This window comes from Zootoca vivipara, chromosome 4, assembly GCF_963506605.1.
Source record: "Zootoca vivipara chromosome 4, rZooViv1.1, whole genome shotgun sequence".
Classification (NCBI taxonomy): domain Eukaryota; kingdom Metazoa; phylum Chordata; class Lepidosauria; order Squamata; family Lacertidae; genus Zootoca; species Zootoca vivipara.
Window position 1 is genome coordinate 63015557 of NC_083279.1, and position 13613 is coordinate 63029169.

At 41.5% G+C, this 13613-nt stretch overlaps 1 protein-coding gene across 6 annotated transcripts in view; it reads left to right on the plus strand.

The window, feature by feature from the left end:
- Positions 1-13613, plus strand: part of POU2F1 (POU class 2 homeobox 1) — a 104789-nt gene that overhangs the window by 77600 nt on the left and 13576 nt on the right. For 2 of the 6 annotated variants that reach the window (XM_035116369.2, XM_035116374.2), the window contains 10 exons: positions 144-270; positions 1349-1417; positions 3919-4013; positions 4878-5054; positions 7954-8095; positions 9468-9613; positions 10427-10606; positions 11046-11151; positions 11491-11833; positions 12266-12354. In XM_035116369.2, coding sequence (XP_034972260.1) covers positions 144-270; positions 1349-1417; positions 3919-4013; positions 4878-5054; positions 7954-8095; positions 9468-9613; positions 10427-10606; positions 11046-11151; positions 11491-11833; positions 12266-12354 — 1474 coding nt within the window. Of the gene's footprint in view, positions 1-143; positions 271-1348; positions 1418-3918; positions 4014-4877; positions 5055-7953; positions 8096-9467; positions 9614-10426; positions 10607-11045; positions 11152-11490; positions 12406-13613 lie in introns of those variants that run through there. The other 4 variants (XM_035116370.2, XM_035116371.2, XM_035116372.2 and 1 more) reach the window with 4 other exon arrangements.

Consider the following 13613-nt stretch of genomic DNA (forward strand, 5'->3'; position numbering starts at 1 on the left):
GCTATTAAATTCAGATGTCCTGTGTTTGCAGAGTAAGAATTTTGGATCACTGTTCTTTTCCTAATGGGTTTGTTTTGCTTTTGAAGGGGAGGGAATGGCTGTTTAAGTTTGAAAAACTCTTAATTCTGTTTTGCTTCTTCAAGGATTTGCAGCACCTGCAGCAGCTCCAACAACAGAATCTCAACCTGCAACAGTTTGTGTTGGTGCATCCAACAACCAACTTGCAACCAGCACAGTTCATCATCTCACAGACGCCGCAGGGGCAGCAGGGTGAGCAAGACGTTTCCTAAAGGACTTAAGTTCTTTATAAAGATATTTTGTTGCAGGCAAACCAGCAATCAGAGGTATTTAATACTCAGGCATGTAAATTTTAGGAAAGATGTTTGATACTATAGAGTAGGGACCATCTGGGTGAATACATCCATCACATGAGCAGAAGTCCAATAAGTATGCAGGCATGGCTTCTCTGGAATCCTTATCCTTCCCCTTCTTTAATATAGTACCCTTTTCTTCTTCTTTTTGACAGTTTTGGAAATAGTGAGTATACAGGACACCTCTTTTCCCCTATATGCCTTTATTTGGGCTAAAACCTTAAGCTACAAAAAGTCATTTTTAAAAATTCTATCATCAGGCCAAAGACCCATCTAGTCCAGCATCCTGTTCTTACAGTGGCCAACAAGATCCCTATGGGAAGCCCCTAAGCACGACCTGAATGCAACAGCACTCTCCCTACCTGCGATTCCCAGCAACTGATATCCAGAGGCATCCTGCCTCCGACTGTAGAGTTAGAACATAGCCATCGTGGCTAGACACCATTGATAGCCTGATCCTCCATGAATTTGTCTAATCTTCTTTTAAAGCCATCCAAGTTGGTGGCCATCACTACATTTGTGGGAGCAAATACCATAGTTTAAACTACGCGCTATGTGAAGAAGTACTTTCTTTTCTCCTGAATCTTCCAACATTCCGCTTCATTGGCTTCCCCTGAGTTCTAGTACTATATAATAGGAGAGATTTCTGCCTGTCCACTTTTTCTATGCCACACCTAATCTTATGCACCTCTCTCACGTCCCCACTCCCACCACTCATCTTTCCCCCCTAAACTTAAAAGCCCTTTATGTTTCCTCAGGGGAGTTACTCCAACCCCATGATCACTTTAGTTCCCACTTTTCTGAATTTTATTTCCAGCTGTGCAGTATCCTTTTTGAGGGGAGGTGACTAGAAACCATACACAGTATTCCAAGTGTAGTCTCCCCATATATTTGTTATAACAGCATTGTGATATTGGCAGTTAAATTTTCAGTCCCTTTCGTGATGATCCCTAACATGAAATTCGACTCTTTCACAGCTGCCGCACACTGGGTCGGGTCAACATCTTCATCGAGTTACCCTCTACAACCTCAAGGTCTCATTCCTGGTCAGTCACTGCCATTTCAGACCCCATTAGTGTATATGTGAAATGAGGGGGGGGGATTTGTCCCAATGTGCATCATTTTACACTTGCTTACAATAAATTGCATTTGCCATTTTACTGCTCTTTTACCCAGTTTGTAGAGATCCTTTTGGAGCTCAACAATTTGGTATCATCAGCAAACTTGGCTACCCCTAACTCCAGGTCATTAAAAAGTTAAAAGCACAGGCCTCAATCCTTGGTGGCCTTCACTTTCTTCATCCTTGCATTGGGAGAACTGTTCATTTATTCCTACTCTGCTTTCTGTTTCTTAATTCCTGATCCATAAGAGGACTTCTCTTACTCCATGATTGCTAAGTTTATTCAGGAGTCTTGGGTGAGATACTTTTACCCGCAGCTTTTTGAAATTATTAAGTCAACTTTTGAAGGTAGTAAGACAGCATGTCAACTGGATCACCTCTTCCGATATGCTTGTTGAGACTCAAAGACAACTGTAAAAGGTTCGTAACACAGGACTTGCCCTTGCAGAAACTATTCTGGTTCTGCTTCAGCAAGGCATAACAATTCTTTCCACCAGTTTTTGTGGAACAGACGTTAAGATAATTGACCTGCAATTTCCCAAAAAACCCAACCCCACCCCAGATCCTTTTTTAAAAATACACTGCTAAGTCCTCTGGTATGGGAGTTGATTGACAGTCTTCATATTTTTATTATAAGTTCAGCAATTTCACATTTCAAAACTCTTGGGTGCTGTCTGGACCAGATGATTTCTCAGTTTCTAATTTGTGAAAAGGCCTAGAACTTGTCACCACCATTTGCCTCACTCCCTAAAAAAAAACTCCATGAAAGTTTATTCAGGCACAGGTGTCTTCCCTACATCTTGCACTGTGAAGACAAATAATTGATTCAGTTTCTCTGCAGACTCCTTTAGCACATATTTGGCTCTTTTGTCATCCAAAGGCCTGACTACCTCCCTATGCATTCATCTGCTTTGAATGTAATTAAATATTTTTTGTGTTTATCATTTATTGGTTTCATTAGTTTATTATTTATTGGTCTGTCTTTCTTTTGGACTACACTTCCGTTCTGAGGGATTTCTTTTGGACTACACTTCCGTTCTGAGGGATTCCGATTCTGAGGGAATCCTTCCTGCCTCTGATAGCTTCCTTGACTCTGCTCTTTACCACATCGGCATCTTAATGATCCTGGGGGCACCTTTCCAGAGCTGTGGAATATATTCTAGCCAAGCTTCTATTATTGTGGTTTTGAACAACATTGGGGATTCTGGAGAGACCTGTCCCTCTTGACTTTGCCTTTCAGTTTCTATTTTACCAATCACCTCATTTTGGCGAAGTTTCCTCCTTTGAAATAAAATGTGACTGTATTGGATTTTCTTGGCAATTTACATATATGTTAAATTTGATACCACTATGGTAACTGTTTCCAATCAGCTTAACACATCTTCCACCAGTTCCTGGGCTTCACTTAAGTTTTAAGTCTAGGGTTGCCGCCTATCTAGTTGGTACAATGACCACCTGTTAGAAAACAGTCATTTAGGATATCTATAAATGTTATTTCTTTTTTATTACTAGAAAATGTATGTAGCCCATTATATGCGTGGGTTACTGAAATGTCCCATTACTGTAGCATTTTCTCATTTGGATGCCTCCTTGATTTAATTCTTCATTTCAAGATTACCCTGGGCATTTTGGTCAGGGGTATTCTCAGTGCTAAATTACTTTTGGGAGCTGGTATAACACCCCCCCCCATTTCTGTGAAGGAATATGCCCCTTTTGGGGTTTCTAGCTTGTTGGACTTGTGTTCTCTCTGTTAAACAGAGCAGCCTCACCTCTAGACCATGTATAGAATCTGTATCCAGAGATCATCATGTCCCACTGGCACTCTCCATTCCACCAGGTTTCCATTACATCCATCTGTCATCTAACGTGCCCATCTTGGCTTGTCTTCTAGTATTATCATATAAACACTTATACATAGTGTCACTGCACATGTGTTACCCTACAGTGCTTCAAACCTTTGAATTGCTATCATGTGCCCCTGCACTCTCAATGCCTATTTCTATCCCTCCTCTGAATACGAGTAACTTGTGCACGTTTAACTTGTACAATTTCAACTTCTGCATGGTTGAAGGCTGGTCAGTTGAAATCACACAGATTAAAAGCACAGAAGGCAGAAGCTTAAAAGCTCTTTTTACACAGCATTTTCCCGGTGCAGAAAGAGCTTTTGAGCTGTCAGACTTGCTTACTGGGTTCTGGTAGATCTTGCAGACTTCCCAGAGCTCAGTAAGCAGTTCAGTTCCATTGTGTGGTTTTTTGGGGGTGGGGGGTGGGGGAATGATATACTTGAAATAGATTTCCTTCAGCAGACTTCTGCATAAAATACTAAGGAGCTGTATGGTCTGTGCCCATAAGACACCATACTGCAGTAAATCAGTTTGATCAATTTCATTTATTTAATTTTTAAAATTCATGTCTCCTCTCTTTCAGGTCTCCTGCAAGCGCAGAATCTCTTAACGCAACTACCTCAGCAAAGCCAAGCCAACCTCCTGCAGTCTCAGCCAAGCATCACTTTCACCTCTCAGGTCAGTTTTCAATAAATTTTCTTATTCCTACTTGGTTGGGGGTAGGATGAGAGAATTCAGGCCATGGTGCATAGCAAAAGCTGTCTATTTTATTATTCTAGAGAGACAATGAACTGGTGGCTATCTCTCACTTAAGAGGTTGTTGACATATTCTAAAAACATTTGCACTTGCGCTGGAAAAGGTTGAGCACAGTGTGCATGTGTCATGCTATATTTTACATATCAAGAAATTACTGGAAAATGTATTAACGCATCTGGAAAGCAATGATTAGAAGTCTAGCTACTGTCAGAATAGGAATTGTGCTTAGATGCAACTTCTGAACCAGTCCAAAGTCCATCTGATATCACATTGTCACTTGCTAAAAAGCTTTATAGCAGAAAAGCCATAATCTCTTTCTGGAGCTGTTTTGGACTTTTTGGACTTTACTCTTCCCACTCATCCCTTTGCTTTGTTCAATCATTCTCTTTTTTGCATAGTGAGAATAACTGGGGGAAAGTGTACTTCATTCTTAAGCGGAAAAATTAAAGGATCAGGAGACACCTTTGTTTTGAGAATACTCTAGATCAGTGGTCCTCAACCTTGGGCCTCCAGATGTTTTGAGACTACAATTCCCATCATCCCTGACCACTGGTCCTGCTAGCTAGGGATCAAGGGAGTTGTAGGCAAAAAACATCTGGAGGCCCAAGGTTGAGGACCACTGCTCTAGATTGCAATACCTATTTTGGAGATTAAGTAATTAAAATACAATGTGTATGCTAGAAAATGGTAGATACTACCGGTAGCATTTACCAAGAAAAGCCTAACCATGCTTTATTTCTATATATGTCATCTGACTTCACTCTCTGCTTTCTTCTATTTCTTAGCAGCCAGCAACCCCAACACGCACAATAGCAGCCACCCCTATTCAGCCACTTCCACAGAGCCAGTCAACACCAAAGCGAATTGATACCCCCAGCTTGGAAGAGCCCAGTGATCTTGAGGAGCTTGAGCAATTTGCCAAGACTTTCAAACAAAGACGGATCAAACTTGGATTTACTCAGGTAAAATGGAAGATTTAAGATCCCTCTACAGTGGGTAAATACCAGTGTTCAGATCTGGAAGGACAGTGTCTATATCACTTTTCCTAATTTGTGATGACTTCTTATGTGGGCTTTTATTAATGTCAAACAAACATAAGCCACCTTACACCGAGGCAGACCATTATTCCTTAAGTTCAGTATTGTCTGCATTGGCTACTAGCAGTTCTCTAAGGTTACAGACCTCCCCCATTCTACCTGATGGTAGAAGGGATTTTGCATGCAAATCATGTGTTGTGCCGTTGAGCTACAGAGCTGCCACTTCAGATGGGTTCGGTACAGAAACCACTTTAGTTATCCAAATGGATTAGCTTTGCAAGGAGATCAAGGTGAGTTTGCCCCTACGAATTCTCCTGGACCTTTCAAAAGCTTTTGATGCCATCATCCACCACATCCTTTTGGACTGCCTGGCTGAGATGAGAGTGAATGGCACAGTAGTTTTATTACTACCTGGTGGGTCAGATTCAGAAAGTGGTGCTGCAAGACTATGGCTCCACACCATAGCATGTATGCTGTGGGATTCCAAAGGCTTCTAATTTGTCCCCCTGGCTACCACTGCATCACAGGTAGGCAAACTGTTCCTCAAATGCTTCCTAAAACTGCCCCATTCCTCCATCCCATCAAAGTTCTTTCCTCTACTTCCCCCTTCCCCGCCCCCTGCTCACCTGCTCACGCCCACCCTTGGAGCAGAAATCTGAGAATAAATTGGTGGGCTGCTGCCTTCTGTTCATTGTACTGGAAAAAATACCTCTATACTTATTTGAGAACACCTCCATCAAATCTAGTGAGGTTTGCTTCTAAATAGGGCTGAAGATCAGAGTTTCAGAATGTGGTGAGTCCATGGCCTCCACTTTGTATGCAGAAGTAAATATCAGTGGTATAAAATTCTTTTTACAAGCTTAACCTGGTGTACATGCTGTGATCCTCCTCGACAAAGATAGCCTGACCACTTGCCTCTATGATCTAGTTATAACCAAAATGACCCATTGCAACACACTTTATGGGAGATGATATTTCATCAGTTCTAAAAGAGCTCCATTGGTTCCCTATACATTTCTAAGCTTTGTGCAGAGTGTTGGGCTTTACAGGGCTTTACAGGCTTTCTTAAGGACTGCCTACTCCTTTACAAACCTGTCCATTTCTGAGCTCACCTGAGGATGCCTTTCTTAAGGTTCCCCCACCTTTTGAGAAAAGCATGGTAGTAATTGAAGATTGGACCTTCTCTGTATTGACATAATATTTTGGGCTTATGATGAGATTTTTTTTAAGTGGTCTTGTGGGTCCATACATGCAGAAAAGCAATGCTAGGAAAGGATCATAATAATTTTCCCAATAAAATTTATTTGAGCAGACTTAATGAGGATCAACTTATTTACGTTAAGGATGTATGGATGATCCATGCTTTTCAGATGTATGCACTTCAAACTCCATTGAATGTATATCCTATGTGACAACCTAATCAATCTTTCCTTAACTGAGATGGGCAAAAATTCAATTGTGGATGGAAATTCATCTGTCCCCCAAGTCAAAGGGGCACCTTGTACTCCTCTGTTTTGCAGCAAAACATTGTACCACTGGGATGCCAAACAGCATAGTATTTACTTAACAATTATATTGCACAAGCTATATACATAATTAGTTTTTAATGATAGTGATTGCTTAATTATGTGAGAGGATAGTAATTAGAAAACTGAAGTAATAAAGGTTTAATTTCTCATAGTGTGTGTGAGAGAGAATTATTTGCCGGTAGTACAGTAAGTTATTTTCAGATGCTTATAGATTTATTGTTTTGTCTTTCAGAAATAATTACTGGGTTCAAGTTTATATAGAAGACTAATTGCCTATTGCAGTTCAATTCTCAAGTTTAAAAAAATCAAAAGAAGACTTTACAATTTAAAATAAATATCTAAAGTAGGAGATTCGTAGTTTAAGTGGTATAGTCATTAGACTCCTCATTGTATCCAAAGGTGGTGGCTGTCCTACATAAACAAAAATAATTCAGTTTGTTATCCCAGTTGTTTCCCAGCTGTTGTCAATTTGATCTGTCATGAGTCGTACAAGAATTAAATGATTTTATGTACTTGACCCTGGTACTTTTTATGGGACTACATGCAGAGGCACTCACTCATTGAGCTGAGCTCCCTTAACGTTGGAAGAAAGTGCTTAATTTCATTTAATTGTTGGACTTGAAGGCTGTGGAAACTGAGTCAGCCCTCTGTGCTGAGGCAGAATCCCTTATACAGTTAAAACTCGGATCCCGAACGTTTCAGAACATTTCAGCTCTCGGACGTTTTTCGGAAGCCAAACGTCCGGCATGGCTTCCGCTGAGTGCAGGAAGTTCCTGCAACCAATCGGAAGCCATGCCTAGGTTGTCGAACATTTCGGAAGCCAAACAGGCTTCCAGAACGGATTACATTCGACAACTGAGGTTTGACTGTACATAAACACTTCAGCAGGCCTCCCTACCAAACAGGGTGCAGGTCAGATCCTTTGATCAAGCGCTAACTTTGAAATTTAGAAACAGTTCATTGCTAATCAGGTACGGTAATTGGCCTTTGAAGATACAGAATTAGGTGCATTCGGTGACCTGTAGATAACATCTTTATTCCTTCTTGAGCAAGACTTTTGCAAGATGGTCTATCTTATACCAATTTTAAAGCATGTGTTAAATTCTTCAAAAGGACAGTTTATTTCAGTGGAAAGCTAGCATAAGTATCACCAAGACGGAAGAAATCTGAGTGTGTCTCCGTTGTATCTGTCAATAGCTTTGTAATGAGATTTATTTTATTACACATGTCCTATAGAAGTATATGTTGTTCAGCAACTTCTTTTATTCCCATCTTCTTTTCTTTCAACCGTGCAGGGTGATGTTGGGCTCGCTATGGGTAAACTCTATGGAAATGACTTCAGTCAAACTACTATCTCTCGCTTTGAAGCCTTGAACCTCAGCTTTAAGAACATGTGCAAGTTAAAACCACTTCTGGAAAAGTGGCTCAACGATGCAGGTGAGAATTTCCTAAAAATTTCCTGAAATACCGCAGAACAGCTCTGAATTTCTTAAAGATTTTTATTCAAATGCTCTTTGTGGTGGGGTTCAATTTTGTTCTACTTACAACAAATACTTTCAGTCTGTTCAGTCTGTTATGCAAGTGGAATAGATTGAAGAAGCATAAATGGCTACTTACTTGAGCAGCCTTTCTGAAGCTTTCGTATGGCACTGGCTCTGATGTGAAAATAATTGAACATGTACAGTGTTTTTCAACCACAGAATCATAAGCTTACTCTGGCACTTTTTATTCTTAAGACCAAAAAATGCTCAAAAATACATGAGCAAAAATATTGGCTGGTGCATATAAAAAGTTAGCAGATAACCCTAAATGTGGCCATATGCAATTAGGTCTGATCAAACCTTGTCTCCTTCAGATCTTGAGAACTGACCTTCTATCTAAGCTGTATAGTATGGCTTTTTAAATAGCAAGTACTGTTAGTTTCAGTATTTCTGCTACATAGGACCCATAGGTTTAGATATTAGATGTCCATAGCTGCCAAGTTTTCCCTTTTCTCGTGAGGAAGCCTATTCAGCATAAGGGAATTTCCCTTTAAAAAAGGGAGAACTTGGCAGCTATGGATGTCCCTTCCACAAATTGAAGGGCTCAGTTTGTTTGCAGAATGGCTTTTGATCCAATGGTAGTGATTTTTGCAATTCATCCTGTAGCCCGCTACACACCACCTCCCGCTCTGTTCTGGAGGGTGCTTCAACTCTCTTGAGCAGATTTGAAGGAGGGGAGGAACAGGGGGCTGCTGGGAGGAGGGATAATTGGTGACAATTTGTGGGAAGGTCCCATGAGTGGATTTCTGCTCACAGCAACTTGAGATCCAAGCCATAGAATTTTTGGGTATTTGTTTGTTTGTATACTACCTTTCAGGACTATACAGTGGTTCACATTATAAAGCAAATTAAATTACAATATGAAATATTGTACACTATGTACAAAACCAATAACCCCAATTCGCATACAGCAAATAAATAAGGTCAGCAGAGGCAGGCTGCAAGCCCCTTAACTAAAGGCCTGGGATACATTTTTAACTGGTGCTAGAAACTAATTAAGGTTAGTGTCAGTCAGGTCTGTAAGGGAAGGGCATGCCACAATCATGGTACCCTTATTGAGAACACCCTCAGCTATGCTATGGGAGTGTAGTCTGGCATCATTAGGAGGCCCAGTGCTGGTCATTCCTAGGTTGAGATTGAGGAGGAGGGGGGCCCATTACATGGGTTCATGTGTAGTTGTTTAACCAAGTACTGTGAGTGGTACTGTACCTTTTAAAAATATATTCGTAGCATGCTTTAGTGACCTTGACTGTGCTGACTGTTTTCAGAAAACCTCTCATCAGATTCAGCTCTCTCCAGCCCAAGTGCCCTGAATTCCCCAGGGCTGGGGATTGAGGGCTTGAACCGCAGGAGGAAGAAACGCACCAGCATAGAGACCAACATACGTGTGGCCTTAGAGAAGAGTTTCCTGGAGGTTAGTCGATCTGTTGAACTGAGTAGTTTCAGCATAGCATGAAATGATAAAATGGCATAAGAACAATTAAATAACATTATAAAATACTATATTACCTGACACACCATGACTATGTGAATTACTTGACCCTCTGTCCTTCCCATGTAAGTAGTAGAAGAGGAACTGGTGCATCTCTTCTGCTATGAGATAGATCAAGGGTTGACAAATTTTTTTTAGCCGTGGGCCAGTCCACTGTCCCTCAGACCTTGTGGCGGACCAGAGAGGTGGCAGCAGAGGGAGCTAAAAGAAGAGGCGAGGGGGGCAAATAGTCCTCACCCCACCCCCCACCCCCAGCCTCTGAACTTACCTTCCCAGGGACTGCTGCCGCTGCTTCTCATGGGTAGGCAGAGCAAGCTTGTCCAGTCCACTCCACTCTCTAGCCCACAGGAGCACCAGGGCGGCGACAGCAACGGGAGGAAGAGGCTGAGCGTCTGTGGCTCTACCAATCAAACGCCACGCCTGGTTTACCTCAGGCGCGGCATTTGATTGGCAGAGCCACCGCCGCTCAGCTTCTTCTTCTCGTCACCATTGCTGGGAGTCTCGCCTTCACGGTGGGTTCCAGCTTCGTGTTGTGGGCCGGATTTAGGCTTTAGGTGGTCCTGATGTGGCCTGGGGGCCTTAGTTTGCCAACCCCTGAGATAGATACTTCAGATGTAACAGCAACAATTATAGGTAGCTGCTGGCTTTCATTGTTGCAGCTTCCCTGTAACATGGGAATTCACCCTATGTCCAAACTATAGCTGAGCTCTTCTTTCCAAATTACCACTATTTCAGAACCAAAAGCCTACCTCGGAAGAGATCACCATGATAGCTGACCAGCTGAACATGGAGAAAGAGGTGATCCGTGTTTGGTTCTGTAACCGGCGCCAGAAGGAGAAAAGGATTAACCCACCAAGTAGTGGTGGAACCAGCAGCTCGCCCATCAAAGCAATTTTCCCTTGCCCAACATCATTGGTAAGAATTAACTTGAGTTATACCAGACTGGAAGAAATTAAAATCACTCCTATCCTCTTGGTAATGAAGTTGACATAATGCAGATTTCAAAATCTTAAGTTTTTATCGTCAGTGGTCACTGCTTTATTCAGTACACCACCTATTGCTCCTACTTTGGTCTATATTGAACAAGACATCCTCCAGAGGGCTTTGAGTACCAAGCGAGACACGAATTATTGCTGGATTGAGCTGTGTGATTCACATGTGTGTTTGTGTTACACATAGCTTAATGATTTCCTCACTACAAGTAGTACTGTAGCATAGTTCTACGTGTCAATGAATGAAAATCCAAAGCTATATAAAAGTATGTGTTTGCCCGCTTCTATATTTATAGGTAAGTAGTAAACATTTAAATCTTTTCCTTTCTAAGAAAGCTTAGCTGTTTTGTTCTGACCTCTAGGTGGCAACCACACCAAGCCTTGTGACAAGCAGTGCAGCTACAACCCTGACTGTCAACCCTGTGCTCCCTCTAACCAGCGCGGCAGTAACTAGTTTGGCAGTCACAGGTAAGAGAATATTCAGACTTGCTCAATGCAGAAGTACTTGCTATTACAAAGATAAAATTTTGTGACCTATTATGTCAGAGAATCACTGGCACCATTTGTATCCAAGATTGTTTATTAAGCAACAAGTTTTAATACACTCAGATCCAAGATAAACAGTGCTTTTTGGGTTCTGTTCACACACAGTGTCCATTGAGTTAATAAGTCCTCTTTTTCTTACACTTTGGCACATTGCCCTTTCATTCCATTGGAATGGTGTCTTTTGTTCTCTGTCTGTCTTGTAGTTATAGGTATCTTCCAGGAGTATTAACTATTTTAGTCTGATTGAAACTATCATTTCAGGCACCACAGAAACCATCCCCAACAACACAGCGACTGTGATTTCTACCGCACCCCCGGCTTCCTCGGCAGTGACATCACCCTCCCTGAGTCCCTCTCCTTCTGCCTCCGCTTCCACTTCTGAGGCATCGAGTGCCAGTGAGACCAGCACAACACAGACAACCTCCACCCCCATGTCCTCAGCAATTGGGACCAGCCAGGTGATGGTAACTGCTTCTGGGTTGCAAACAGCAGCTGCAGCACTCCAAGGAGCTGCACAGTTGCCTGCAAATGCAAGTCTTGCTGCTATGGCAGCAGCAGCAGGACTAAATCCAGGCTTGATGGCATCCTCACAGTTTGCAGCTGGGTAAGTATCTGCCATTCGTAAAGCTTACCATTTTAACTATCTAGCCTTCAGGCATCAGATGTCAATACACTGCACATTTAGTACTTTTACTTAAAAATAAGTGCTTTTTGAAAATAATGGTTGCCTTAATTCTTTTTTCATTATTATTCTGTAGTTCAGCTCATCAGAGATTATTAACACTTTTCAGGCATAAAAATGTTTAAATGCAAGTTCTTACGTTTCTTGCCCTTTTAAGATAGATTTTAAAGAATGCAACCAGTCAATAATAAATTGTAGGTAGAAATGCTGCTGAAAGGATCTGCCTCCGTTTTTGTGATACTCAACAGGGGAAATTGGAATTTGACTTCTAAATTCTATTTCTGTGTCTAAGACTGCTCGCCTGGAAAGCCGCTCTGTCTTCAGTTGTTTTTGTTTCCTGTTTTGGGATTGCAGAGGTGCCTTACTCAGTCTCAATCCAGGGACACTAGGCGGTGCTCTCAGCCCAGCTCTGATGAGTAACAGCACTCTGGCAACTATTCAAGGTCAGTGGACTTTCACCAGTCTTCCCATGTCTGTTATGTTTGTGTTTTTCATGGGGTTCTTTCCCCCACAAAAAAAAAGGGAGACAAAGGCTGCATATCCTAAACCTCCTTGCTTGGAAATGTCACATTGAAGAGACTTGCTTCTACATAAACATTTACCTTTTTATATCTAAACCTCCATCAACCACGCATGCACACTTCACACTCATGACAATGAAGGGGTGACATATTTTATTCCAAACTCCTTTTGAAATTCAGAGATAACAACTAGTCTGAGTAAAATCAATATATGAAAACACCCTTGTGAGGATTTTCACTTAGAAGCCTCCAGGGAAATAATCAACCTTCATACATCAGGATCCTCTCATACCTTCTTTCAGGAATGAATGAGACACAGTTGAAGGCTGACACTCAAACACTTGTGAGTTCCTAACATTGGTAAGAAACCTGAAGCATCAACTGGATGATTGCTATTGCCTCTTATCACTTTATAGGAGGTGATAGTTCACAGAGGCTGCCAACACAATTCCAGTGCCATGCTGACACCAGAAAAACAGACTATTAAATCCTAACCTAGTCCTTGGGGATAAAATTTCACCCCAGTGCACTTTTTGAAAATCCAGTGCTGTGTAAATTCTGCAACAATATAGTCTAAGACATTGTCGCCTGCACAGTCATAAACAAATAAGTACATTTTATTCATAGCACTATGTAGCTCTTTTACAAAAGAAAAGTACATATATGTGCAACTGTTCTAGGTGTACAAAAATTCCTTTTATGAATATTCATAATCAAGCACTTCATTTGTTTGCATATATTTCCCTCCACCAAACCAAGCTAGCGACTGGTCAGGCTTTGCAAGTCAACAAAAAAGCCAGGTGGCAAACTGATCTACTCTTAATATGAAATGATTCTTCAAAGTGAGCAGGTACTCCATGAATTAATTATCACAGCACAGAAGGTGAATAATACACAATGGCTTAAGCATTCTTCAGGTGGTTGAAATCTGACTTCATATATCTTTATGCACGAGCCTTTATAATACTTTAATGCAGGTGTTGGGGAAGTTTTTCAGCCCCAGGGCCTCATTCCCTCATAAGGAGCCTTGTGAGGCCCACATGCCAAAAGTGGGCATAACAATGGATGTGACTTTTGCCTTTGTGCAGAGTGTGGAAGGTTCAAAGGTTTCAGTATGTGCACACACTTAGCCACCGCATCTCTGCAACCAGGCAAATGAAAGAGTCATGTTTGCAGTTGAA